This window comes from Leopardus geoffroyi, chromosome D2 (genome assembly GCF_018350155.1).
Source record: "Leopardus geoffroyi isolate Oge1 chromosome D2, O.geoffroyi_Oge1_pat1.0, whole genome shotgun sequence".
Lineage (NCBI taxonomy): Eukaryota > Metazoa > Chordata > Mammalia > Carnivora > Felidae > Leopardus > Leopardus geoffroyi.
Window position 1 is genome coordinate 28,887,011 of NC_059334.1, and position 14,125 is coordinate 28,901,135.

Below are 14,125 nucleotides of genomic sequence, written 5' to 3' on the forward strand. Positions count from 1 at the left end.
GATCCTTTCTTGTCTTTCTTTCTCTTCTCTTCTCTGTCTCTTCTCTTTCATGTTTTGCTGATTTTCCTTAGTATATATTTGGATTATTTTCTCTTTATTCTTTTCAAGTTTTAGTGGTTTTTGACATATCATTACCATAAGGCTTATATATACAACTTTTTCTGTAAATAGCAGTCTATATGAAGTTGATGGTCATTCGAGTTTGAACAAATTCTTTTCTACATTCCTCCCCATGTTTTAGGTGTATGTTATTATAGTCTTTATATTCTTTTTTTGTGTGAATTTCCTGACTGATTTTTACAGAAACATTCATTTTTACTGCTTTTGTATTTCCTGCCTCTATGCTGTAATTTTTGGTCTCTCCTTTCCACTTGAAGGGTCCTTTTCATATTTCTTGCAGGGCTAATTTAGTGGTCATGAACTCCGTTAGTTTTTGTTTGGGAAACTCTTTATCTCTCCTTCTATTCTGAAGTACAGCCTTGCTGGATAGAGTATTCTTGGCTGTAGATTTTTCCCATTCAGCACTTTGAATATATTATGCTACTCCCTTCTGGCTTGCCAAGTTTTGTTGAAAAATCTCCAGCTACTCTAATGGTTTTTCCCTTGTAAGTTAATGACTTCTTTTGTCTTGCTGCTTTCAAGATTTTTTATCAGTATATTTACAAATTTAATTACAATATGTCTTAATGTTCATCTGCTTTTTCTATTTTGATGGGAGTTCTCTGTGCCTCCTAGATCTGGATGTCTGTTTCCTTATCCAAATTAAGTAAGTTTTCAGCTATTATTTCATCAGATACATTTTCATTCCCCTTTGTCTATTTTGAGACTCCTATAATACAAATGTTATTCCATTTGATGAAGTCACTGAGTTTCCTAAGTCTTTTCTTGTGTTGCATAATTTTTCTTTGTCCCTTTTGTTCAAGTTCATTGCTTTCCATTATTTTGTCTTCTAGGTCATTAATTCATTCTTTTTTTTTTCATTCTTCTTTTTCTAGCCTGAATTGCATCAAGTGTGTTATAATCTTGCTTATTGTACCCTTCATCTCTGATTCATTCTTCTTTAACTCTTTAAATCTAGGTTAAGGGTACTGCTTATGTCTTCTATTCTTTTCCCAAGCACAGTGAGTATCCTTATGATTATTGCTTTAAATTCTTCATCAGACATGTTATTTATATCTGCTTCACTTATTTCTCTGGCCATGGCCTTACCTTATTCTTTAATTTAAGATAAATTCCTCCATCTTTGCATTTTGTCTACATCTCTGCCTTCTTCTCTGTGTTAGAAAAGCCAGTTATGTCAAAGAAAAGAAAAGAAAAGGAAAGGAAAGGAAAGGAAAGGAAAGGAAAGGAAAGAAAAGAAAAGAAAAGAAAAGAAAAGAAAAGAAAAGAAAAGAAAAGAGATTTGGGGTTGCCTTTACCTCTTTGGAATTTTAATTCTAACCTGTCTCTAGTATTCAAAAAATCATTGCATAAAGATCATCCTAACTGCTTTACCTTATCATCATGACAAATAAGGCTCAAATTATTTCTAAAATGGATTTTCAAGGAAGAGGTAGAGGACTAATATGGAAGAAAAACCCTTTAACATCTCTTTTTTGTCTTAGCAAATCTTTATAATTCCCCAGGACAGGGAAATTAAACACAAGACTTACAAATGAGATAGGTCTCTGAATAACAAAAGCCAGTCCATTTGATTATTTAGTCACTAAACAAATACATAATGAGAACCAACAATGTACTTTCACATAAGACACCAAAAGAAGAACATATTGAGCAAGTAAGAGGTCTGGAAATGCAAATTAGTCCCTGCATACAGCCAGGCCTGACTTACTTTAGCCATCACTCACTAAACTCTCTGATACCCTAATACCTCTCTAATACCCTCTCTAATAAAGTACCAATCTGAGTACTAACTTCACCAACAACCTTACATCACTTGAAGATTCTGTCCAGTAATATGTCCAAACTTAACAATATCAACATGATTTCAATCCACCCTGGGGGAAATATCCATGTCTGATGATTCTTAGAACTAAATCATGATGACAACTCACCTCCAACTTTGTTTTCACCAACTATAGAAAGACCACCATTAAAAAAAACTTCTCTCTAAGACCCTCCCTTCTTTAGAGCCTCCTCACTCTGCCCCATCCACATGAAGAATTCCTTAATTATGCTGTACATCAGAGAAGACAGACTAGACCTAACCAATCCTGAAGGTATAACAAAAACAGCAGAAATGTCTTAGAAAAATAGACATTTTTTTTTTACTTCTAAGTTTTAAAAGAACAGAAGTTAAACTTTATCCAATTCTAAATGTTCTCTGGAGTATATTTTTTAATTAGTAAAAATCTTGTGGAATATATCTAGATGTGCATACAAATGAAGAGACTGTGATGAGAAAATTTTGTTTCTGAATATTCACACTGATTTTTAGAAGAGACCTATACTTTGCAAAATAAGGTCTTTTATAACAGGCAGTTCATCATATAAATTTAGTAGACGCTCAAAACTCATTTCATTGAATGCCAGAGAAGAAGTTTCTCCATTATAGGGAATATATAATATGCAATAATTTCATTCATTCTTTCATTAAAAACTACAATTTAGCTTTTTCTAAATGCCAAGTATTATATCTTGGGCTAGAGATAAAATAGTAAATAAAATAGATATGTGATCTACCTGCATAAAGCTTAAAGTAAGAGATACTAACCACAACAGATTTAAAATGTAAGGAGTGATGATGATTCCACAAAAGAGACTAAGGAAGACTGGTATTAGTGTATATCATGGGCTTCCCAAAGATGCTCACACCCTAATTCCCAGAACCTGTGAGCATGGTATCTTACATGGCAAAAGGAACCTGGTAAATGTAATTAAGGTTAAGAGCCATGAGATGGGATGACTCTCCTGGATAATCTGAGTGGGCCCTATCTAATCACATGAATCCTAAAAAGTGGAGAACATATCCTGGATGTGGTCAGAGAAGTAGATGTGAGGACAGAAACAGGGTCAGGGAAATGTGACATTGCTGGCTGTGAAGATAGACAAAGAGGCTGTGAACCAAGGACTATGGATGGCCTCTAGAAGCTGGAAAAGGCAAAGAAATGGATTCTCCAGAAAAGATTGGAGCACTCTAACACTTCCTTTTTTGGCCCAGTGAAACTTATGTCCGACTTTTGACCTATGGATGTAAAATAATTATTTCCATATATTATGGAAAACATTAGAACAATCATATATAATCACTAAAGTGTTAAGTGGTCAACTGTTTTACCTGTTATAGATCCATGTGGTTTCATTACCTACTAATTTCTTATTAATGTGACAAGACATTGAACTTACTAAACATGAGCTTCAGTCAAAAAAACAAATGATCAAGACTTACTGATCTGTTTAAGAAAGTAAAGTCACCTAGATTCATACTGATCATGCGGATTGCGCCTGAGAAAACATAAGCTACATTCGTTTCCCACTGCTGAACTTCTCTGTACCCAACAGACTAACAAAATTTGAAACCTTGAAGTTACATTCATATAAAAGATGCACAGGTTATGAGTGTTCATCTTGCTTTAAATTTTTACGGTTATCTTTATTGTGTCTCAATAATTACCAAGCATTTTTTTTTATCAACAGCCCAATAGAAAAGCTCCTAACTAATCTGAAAAGCAAACCAGGCCCACCAAATGAGACACAACATTCCTTAAACTGGAAAGTTGAGGACTTAAGTATAAGAGCCATCTAAAATCTTTTAAGCAAATTCTGAGAAAGGTTTGAGTTCAGCTAATACCAGGAAAGTGCATTCCCTTTCGTTAAAGCAGATGAAACAGTTATAAAGAAGCGTCATTTCTGATATAAACTTGGAATAAAAATAAACCTAGAAACGTGTTCTGATAATATACCCCACAGTTTTTCCAGATTGGTTCGTAGTGTTTAATTCAAATATTAATTGGCTAGGTCAGATACTAGCATTAGGCCTAAAATTCTGTACTTTCATATGAAAAGAAACTATTACACTGCTTGTGCAGTACTTTTTCATAATACTACAAATTCATATTTTTTTATTATTAGTGGGTTTTACCTGCAATCGAAAGTTAATATACTGTGCATATAAATGGGTTTCTGATCATGTAGACCACCACTTCATAAATTTAGCTCCTCCTGCTCTGACTTCTACACCAACATTAGGGCAGATCGCCAGATATTACCCACACGTAATAAGTCTTTCATTCCCTGAAAAAAAAAATGCCCTCCTCAACAAGTATTTAACATTATATCCTAAGAGAAAGGAATATACAAATATACTAAGATCACCCAAAGAACAGATTTCTCACCTCTGTGCCCTTCTTCCTTTCCCAGGTTTCTATTCTTACCATTAATCCTCCCCATATTTTCTCCACGGTTATTATTTAATATATTAAATAAATATAAATTAACTGCTTTAGGCACATTGTCCATTTTAATTTTAAAAACTGAGAAGAAGCAAGTACTAAATTCAATATACCTGTAACCAAATGATAATCACTGAGCACCTGCTACCTGAACGTCTCTGTGCTAAGGGCCAGGGAGAGAGTCCTCACTGTTTTGGAGCTCCTGTCCAGGAAAGGCACACAAATAAACACAGGAATGCCAACAGAGATGAGAGCTAAAAATGGGAAGTGCCAAGAGGGAAATGAATTTCAGGGGTGTTTACTCTCTTTTGCCAGAAGAGGAGAAGAGGAAACATGGAGGAAGGAGGAAGGAAGAAAAAAACAGCCTTCGTCAAGCATAAAGAGTAGTATGATCTAATCAATTAAATAAAAAATTTTTCTAAGTCTACTTTTAAAAAAAATTAAGATAATTTTCTGGACATGATTTTTTAAAAGGTACTTACCTCTGATCTTAATTATTTGCATATTATAAATGAAAAAGTTCCTTTCCACTTCATTCTTCTAACATAGAACTTACCTTGTCTTAAAACCAACATACCGAAGAGAAGGATATTAGTAACATAAATAAATAGGTTATGTGTTCTTGAGAAATGGGCCTTGAAACTATCAGAGTAAACCCTTGTTAAGAAAAAGAGCAGTAAGAAATATATATATATTTTTTTTTCAGTGACTCACTTAACATATTTTATACCTGAAGTAAATATTTAAACACCTGTTTCCTCTACATGACAAAATTACTTTTCAGTAATAATCATTATTTTTCTGATTTGTTCTTTAACTTTAAAGTAATTGACAAATTTTAAAATAAGAACAAATTTCAGTTAGTGCTCAAATTCAATAAAGGATTTCACATGCATGAAATTTGCATTTATCTAATACAAATATTACTCCTAGCAATTCTGTTTTATTGTTATAATTTTAAATTTAAATAAAAATTCTGAGTGATAACATAAATATCAGAATTGAAGTGATTCTATTTCTAGTTCTTTTTCTTTATAATCATTGTGTCATCACTGTTTCTTTTGAATCTGCTGTTTAAATGCCTAAGGAATGTCATGGTTATTAAAGGATAATCATAAGATGTGCAATTTGAATCATTCATACATATCATTAAAAGTCAATTATAACCACAGTATTGTTTAGAACTCAAAAAAAAACAAAAGAATTTTGAGAAAAACACTTTATCACTTAACATTTAGAATTGCTAGAGTTTGGTGATAGCAAAAACCAGACCAACTTTCAGTTCGTTTTATTATTGTTTACAAATATCTAGAGACAATGCACCTTCTTAATGATTATACCCAGGGCAAAATGCTCTCATCACTTCACCTTTGGTATAAATAGCTTTTAACTCAAATAGTTTTTAACCCAAAGTTGAAGAGAGCCATAAAATCACTTATGTGGTATGTATTTATGATGTACAGGACCAGTTTCAGGGGCCTGTGACAGTACTCAGGGCCCCATACTCAGAAAGGAACCCCATGCTTGGCCTTTAATGCTTTGCTACCACAGTCTTGAAATGTTTAATAATTTTACCTTGGGATTTGTGTATATTAGTGATGGAGTATATGCCCTAGACTCACAAGCAGTTCTGCCTTTCGGGCACAAGTCCTTAGCCACCTGCTCTCCCACCCAACAATTACTGCCACCCTCTACTCCCAGTGGGGGCCTTAGCACAAGGCAAAGTGGGTCATGGTCATGGGGCAGGGCTAGAGACACCTGTGAGGGTCTCACAAGTACTATGTAACAGAGAACCTAACATTAAATAGCAAGTAAAAATCACCTTCTCAGGTCCATCAAGACTATGAGGGGAAAAAAAGCTTTTTCCCTGATTTTAAACAAGGGTACTTGCATTTTCATTTTGCATCAAGCTCTACGATTATGTTGCCATCCCCAACTATGTATGTGGGTGACTGTGCATGCGTATCTGTTTGCTTTGGCATCTAAAAGAATAAAACAACTTTATATCTGAAAAGTTAATTTATCTATAATTTTATACTTTATAGATTAAAATAAACTTATATGCAATTTTATTTGTATGTATAAATAGAATAATTTTAATGGTTTATAGATCATGGGAGAAGGAAATCCGATACAATACTATCTTTTGAGTTTCTTATAATTGCTAAATTCCCTTAAAAACTCTTTAACTAGGGATGCCTGAGTGGCTCAGTAAATTAACCATCTGACTTCAGCTCAGGTCATGATCTCGCTGTCCATGAGTTTGAGCCCTGCATCGGGCTTTGTACTGACAGCTCAGAGCCTGGAGCCGGCTTCAGATTCTATGTCTCCCTCTCTCTGTTCTTCCCCTGCTCACACTCTGTCTCTCTCTCTCTCTCTCTCTAAAAAGTAAACAAACATTAGAAAAAAATCTTTAATTAAAAATGTATTATATGCTTTCTGGGTTCATGCTTTTCTTATATAATTTTCTATTTCTTATGCTTTGTCGTAATTTTCCATAAAATTTTTTTTAAAATACTAGAAATTTAAAAAAGAGATATTATATGCCAAAATTGAAGACATTCTAGCTTCAGAAGCAGGACATGACATTACTAACATGTTCTTATTAACAAAGTCTGCTTTACAACTTTGATCTCTTGACAGGCAAGAGACTTTTGGTCAGGAGCCAAAGTTATCAAATATTAAGATATGAAGATACATCAAATGCGCAGAAGGAGCCTTAAAACTCATTAACTAATTTTAGCACATTTCAATTATTCACATAAATTACTTATACTGAACAATCCTAAATCTTCAACTTCATACCCCAAAGTCATATGATTTGTAACTAATAATTTTCAAAATGTACTCTCATAATTCTTGAACTATTCCATTTATAAAGAATATGAACAAAATATTATATATATATTATATATATATATATTATAAATCCTTCATTTTATTTAGCTCTATTACTTAAGGGGGATTCATGATCAATATATGGTTGACAATGTCTTCAATGCTTTCTTGTTCATTTTAAAAACAGCAATAATTTGAGTGTAAAAACTGGCATATGTACTCCATAGATGGATGTAGAAAAATACATATGAACTGAATAAATCACATATGAATATATATGAAATGAAACCAAAAGGATCTTGAAACAAATACTTCTGCATTTGTCTAAATTTAGACAACATTTATAATATTCCTAAGAGGTAGGTCAAACTGCAAAAAATTATGCAAGTATATCATTTGTGAAAAAGATTAGGAGCCAAAGTGACAAACTACAGGCACTCTACACCTTCAAAACTGAACCCTGATTCCTGCAACATTCACTTTATCTAATACTATCTAAATTCCAATTTTGTTATTCACCAATGTAATCCTGAACAACCTTCCCATTTTTTCATCTTCCTTTTATTGATGTGCAACTCCAGTTTCTTTTCTCTAATCCTGACTCTCTTCTTCAACTAATATTTAAATACTTCCTCAAACAAAACAATTATATATTGTTGGATCTCATCCCTGGAAATTCCTATTTCAAAGCTGTACTCTGTGAGTAGAACCCATTCAGAAAGCCAAACCATGTAAAATCATGTACTCATTTGTAAATTATTACATTTGTACACAGAAAGAACCTCAGTACATACCCATTGTAAAGGGTTGGTGGAAAACCAGTTACTTACATTGTTCATGTACTCTGAAAGCAGGTCCTGGAGAGCCTGACGAATGGCATTGCATTCTGCGATAATCCGTTCCCGATGGAAATCTCTTGTGCAGGAAGAGTCAGCCAACAGTGCAGCCCCACTGATAATGGCTTCAAGACGTTTTTCTAGTGATGGTCTTATTTCTTCCTCAGTCACTGTGAGTGGATCCAAGATAATTAAATTCTAAAGGAAGAACACATTTGGATGATTAGAACTCTATGGCATTCTGTTTTTAAGAAAAATAAATATTATTTCATTTTTTCATTTAGAATTCAGATGTGATAATAAAGAGAATTTTACTTCCATGCATAACTCTATGTAGCAATTATTATTCAAGTGAGTGACAAAAATTGTGCAATTATTAAAATCAAGTCTAATGTCAGACAGACCAGTATCCAAATCTTGCCTTTCCCACTGACCTATAGTGTGAACCCAATCATGTGTCCTTCACACTCCAAACCTCACCTTTCTGATCTGTAAAACTAGAATATTAATGTTGCTTGTCTCATAAAACTGTTGTAAAAATTATGACAAGACTTAATATAGTGCATGGCACATATTAACTATTATTTACAGTAGTCACCTTAATATTGAACTTCATTGCTTACATAATATTTTAACATATATCATCTCATCCTGACAACACTATAAAGAGTTGGGCAGTAAAGATACTGGTAACCACACACTTAAACTTGTGAGAAGTCAGGCTGAAGCTATCTTACTCAAGATCATTAGGCAAATAAACAGTGAAGTTCAGATTAATATCCAAGTTGTATAATATTCAATATTCAATATTATTTTCATCATGCCTCACTGTAAATCATATACTCTAATTAGCCTCAACACTAACATATCAAAGAGAATTCTGAATTTAATTATTAATTTAAAAGTAAAACTCTCTCTTCCATTTGATCTATTATAACTTCCAGCTATTTCCCACTACTGGAACCTGACATGGTATTTTTAATGTTTCCATTAGATATAAGTCTTCAGGCAATAGAAGCCAAGATAATCTACAGCCTATGAAGAAAAGATGGAGGGTATGTGTTTCTAAAGGTTCTTTTATTAAAATATATCAAGAGGGGAATCCTTTCCAAGGTTTAAGCATAATGTGATAATTGGAGAAAGAACTAATATCAAATAAAAGCTCTCTGAAGAACCCTTAACATAAAATGAAATCATACAATGATCTTCAAGATGTGCATGCACATGTGAGTATACATACACACATACACAAACACACCCAATGGTCAGAGGGTCTAATCTTACATTATGTAAACATACACACACACACACACACAGGTGTATGCATATTATGTGTATGTAATCTTACATTGATCCTTGTCCTATATTACGTTATGATGAATCATTGGGATATAATGTAGGATAAAACTTTTAAAACTACAAAGCTAGGGCCAAGCTAGGAAGAGAAAATTATAACAGAAAAGGAAACATTTCAAAACAATTAGAAAGAAAGAAAAATTAGTAGTCACCAGTGTTTGCACAGTATTGCTTTTCTTGATGATTCACATTTTGGATACCCCATGTATGCCCTTCATTTGTAACTCGAGATTGTGTCTGTCTCGTAGACTTGTTGTATATAATTCACTCTATAATGTTCACATATTATATAATATAAAATACAACTACAACATATCTTTTATAAAACTGGTTAAATGTCTTAAAATTATTCAGAAGAATTCTTCCTTTCATGATTCTATTCCATTCCTATTTTTCTATTGTGTTACTGAGTCTCTCCATTTTTCTCTTTCAGATGGACAAAAAATGAAAAAAAATTGAAAGGAAATTAATTTTACAAATACCAAATTTAACATTTTCTTTATCCACGCATATAATTGAAATAACCTCACCATAGGCTTGGCCATATGTCAAGGATTCATTTACATCTAAATCTACCTCCTTATTTCATTTGCAAATTTTGCCATGTCTTTCTTTGGCTCACTGTTTTATTTTTTTTAATATGAAATTTATTGTCAAATTGGTTTCCATACAACACCCAGTGCTCATCCCAACAGGTGCCCTCCTCAATACCCATCACCCACCCTCCCCTCCCTCCCACCCCCCCCATCAACCCTCAGCTTGTTCTCAGTTATTAAGAGTCTCTTATGTTTTGGCTCCCTCCCTCTCTAACTTTTTTTTTCCTTCCCCTCCCCCATGGCCTTCTGTTAAGTTTCTCAGGATCCACATAAGAGTGAAACCATATGGTATCTGTCTTTCTCTGTGTGACTTATGTCACTTAGCATAACACTCTCCAGTTCCATCCACGTTGCTACAAAAGGCCATATTTCATTCTTTCTCACTGTCAAGTAGTATTTCATTGTGTATATAAACCACAATTTCTTTATCCATTCATCAGTTGGTGGACATTTAGGCTCTTTCCATCATTTGGCTATTGTTGAAAGTGCTGCTATAAACATTGGGGTACAAGTGCCCCTATGCATCAGCACTCCTGTATCCCTTGGGTAAATTCCTAGTAGTGCTATTACTGGGTCATAGGGTAGATCTATTTTTAATTTTTTGAGGAACCTCCACACTGTTTTCCAGAGAGGCTGCACCAGTTTGCATTCCCACCAACAGTGCCAAAGGGTTCCCGTTTCTCCACATCCTCTCCAGCATCTATAGTCTCTAAATTTGTTCATTTTAGCCACTCTGACTGGCATGAGGTGGTATCTGAGTGTGGTTTTGATTTGTATTTCCCTGATGAGGAGCGACATGGAGCATCTTTTCATGTGCCTGTTGGCCATCTGGATGTCTTCTTTAGAGAAGTGTCTATTCATGTTTCTGCCCATTTCTTCACTGGATTATTTGTTTTTCAGGTGTGGAGTTTGGTGAGCTCTTTATAGATTTTGGATACTATCTGGCTCACTATTTTAATACAAACATCCTATTTCAATGTTTCATAACAATTATTAAATCAATTAAAACCTTCTTGAAAATGTCCTTCCAGTGTGATATTGTCATTAAGAAAAGACACTGAGGACAACAGAATTGCTCTTTGCTTGATCAAATGCCATTAGAAGATGTGTTAGAAACAGTAAACATGTCTCTCCAGCTTATAATGATAGGTAAAATTGATTAAATTTCAAATGCGTTTACCTGTAATTATTGCTAGAAGAAACACAAACTTAGATGGCTATGATTTCACGTCGGAAAACATCCCTTCTTACAGGATTAAGTTCACTCTAGTTCCTCTATACAAGACCATTCCTCAAACTATCCTACATTTGGATTTTTACCTGCCTGACCTTTAAAGCCGGATTCTTTGATCTCATCCAAACTCAAACCATTGCTTGCTGCTCTATCTACTACCCACATGCAGGCCTCTTGATTCTGCTTAACTACTGTCCTCCTATTTACATCCCATAAAAATTTTCACTAACCTTGTCATCAAATCAATAAAAAGATGAGTTTTTTTTAATATAACTTGAATGTTCTACAAAGCAGAATGGATATTTGAGACCGACTGAAATAAAAATTCTCTCCTGAACATCAGTAAGATGATGAAATAGATTCTATATCTCACATCCCCATAGAAACTGATTTTAACAATGACCCATGAACTAGAATACATTTATCAAAGCCTCAGCATACAGCTGAGAGGTTCTAGCACCCCCATGGAGCAAAAACTCAAGCATTGAAGAGGATGAAAAAAAAAAAAAACACTTTCACTTTAACCATGTCAAGGTAGGACAGCTCAGGGCCAAGAGAGACTGCCTTCACCTGCGATTTCTCTCACTGGAAAAAGTGAGCCCTCAGCTTCCCCAAACTTGGGACAAAGCTGTCCAAGAGACGCAAATTCATCTTTCCATATCAGAACATTGAAAGAATTGGGAAAGCTGAATAATCTAGGAATAGCTAAGAGCAGAGAAAAAAAGGCAAGAGCACAAAGCAACCAATACACGGATTTCAGCAAGTGGCAGATCCTACTAACTGGACTGGGACTCTAATAAGAACCTTTCCCACAAATCCAACAGGATCTCTACCTACAGATCCTATAACTAGCCAGAATTTACCACCAGCATTCCCTGCACCTCTTCCTGTCCTGTGGCCAACACTCCATGCTCCCCTGCAGACAATGCATGTAAGCTCCTACACACAGCACATAAATATCAGCATCCAGCTGGATCTGCTGGATTAGGAGAAGGTGTATAACCTTGAAAACTTCAGGGAAATGCCCTAGGGGAGATAAATAGGAAGATCTCAGCACCCGGCCTGGCTTTGCAAAATCAAGATAAGGCACACAATCTAAGACTTCTCCCCCAGGAGAATAAGGAGGAATAAAGCAAGTGCATACATAGAAAGAGTCTGGAGACTCCAGTATCTCTGGCCTGGATGACTGGTGAAGCTTTTTCTTTCCTGAAGCCAGTAGTAAAGAAGTTACTCCTTCTTCAAATGTGAAGACAGAATGAAAGGTTTCAAGGAACATGAAAAATCAAGGAAATGTGATATTACCAAAGGAACAAAATAAAACTCCAATAGTTGATCCCAAAGAAATGAAGATTTACTAATTGCCTAAAAAATAATTCAAAATAATCATCTTTAAAATCTCACCAAGATAAGAGAGAACACAAGTAGACAACTCAATGAAATCAGGAAAAAAATACGAACAAAATGGCAAGTTTGACCAAAAGACAGAAATCATAAAAAATAACCTAACAGAAACCCTGGAGCTGAATACATGACTGAACTGTAAATCTACAAAAAGGGTTACAGTCTGTAACCTGCTGTAGTCTGTAAGAGCAGACTACAGCATACAGAAGAAAGGATCAATGAATTCAAGGACAAATCATTTGAAATTACCTAGTCATAGGAATAAAAAGAAAAAAAATATTTAAAAGAGTGAAGAAAGCTTATAAGTCTTATGGAATACCAACCAAAAAACAAAAATCAATATACACATTATGGGATTCCCAGAAGGAGCAGAGAAGAGAAAGTTTCAGAAATCTTATTTAAAGATATAATGACAAAAACTTTTCACAAACTGGGGAGGGAAATAAACATCCAGATCCATGAAGCACAAAGAACCCCGACCAAATTGATTAAGCATAAAGAGATCTTCAAAGAGACATATTACAATGAAATTGTCAAAAGTCAAAGACAAAAGAGAATTTTGAAAGCAGCAAGAGAAAAGTGACCTACCTAATGTAAAGGAGCCCCCTTAAAACTACCATAACATTTCTCAGCAGAAATCTTGCTGGCCAGGAGAAAATGAAATGGCATATTTAAAGGGCTGACAGAAAAAGGTGATGACCACAAATATCATAACTGGCAAAGATGTTATTCAGAAATGAAGAAGAAAAAACACATTTCTGGACTAACAAAAGCTGAAGAAGTTCATCACAAGTAGGCCCATAAGAGATGTTAAAGAGAGTTCAAATTGAAACAAAGGATGCTAATTAGTGACATGAAAACACACAAAAGTATAAAACTCACTGATTAAGATAAATATATAATTAAATCCAGAATACTCTAAAATTTTAATGAAGGTGGATAAATCACTTATAACTCTAGTATAAGGGTTAAAAAAAAAACTATTAAGAATAACTACAGCTACAAAAATTTGCTAATGAACACACAACATAAAAGGATGTAATGTGTAACATGAATAACAAAAAAAATGTGAGGAAGAATGAAAGTATACGGTATTTATAAGTAATCAAAGTTTTTGTCAGTTTAAAATAAACTGTTATTACTATAAAATGTGTTATGTAAGTCTCATGGTAACCATAAAAAATAATCCTGTAGTGGATACACAAAACATAAAGATACTACTACAAAAAACAAACCACCAAATTACAAGAGAAGAAACAAAGGAACTGCAAAATAGAAAAAAAAAATAGGCAATACTAAGTCCTTTCCTAACAATAATTACTTTAATCTTAAGTGAATTAAATTCTATAATAAAAAGACAAATAGTGGCTAAATAGATACTAAATTAAAAAAAACAACTAAATGCTGCATAAAAAACAACTATATGGGCATATATGCTTACATTAGCTTTTAGGTCACAGATAGGCTGAAAGT

The 14,125-nt window shown here is 34.0% G+C and overlaps 1 protein-coding gene across 4 annotated transcripts in view; it reads right to left on the reverse strand.

Moving 5' to 3' along the window:
* The window catches only part of CTNNA3 (catenin alpha 3), a 1,797,955-nt gene that overhangs the window by 1,246,245 nt on the left and 537,585 nt on the right, over positions 1 to 14,125 (reverse strand). For all 4 annotated transcript variants that reach the window (XM_045437558.1, XM_045437556.1, XM_045437557.1 and 1 more), the window contains one exon: positions 8,060 to 8,263. In XM_045437558.1, coding sequence (XP_045293514.1) covers positions 8,060 to 8,263 — 204 coding nt within the window. The remainder of the gene's footprint in view (positions 1 to 8,059; positions 8,264 to 14,125) is intronic.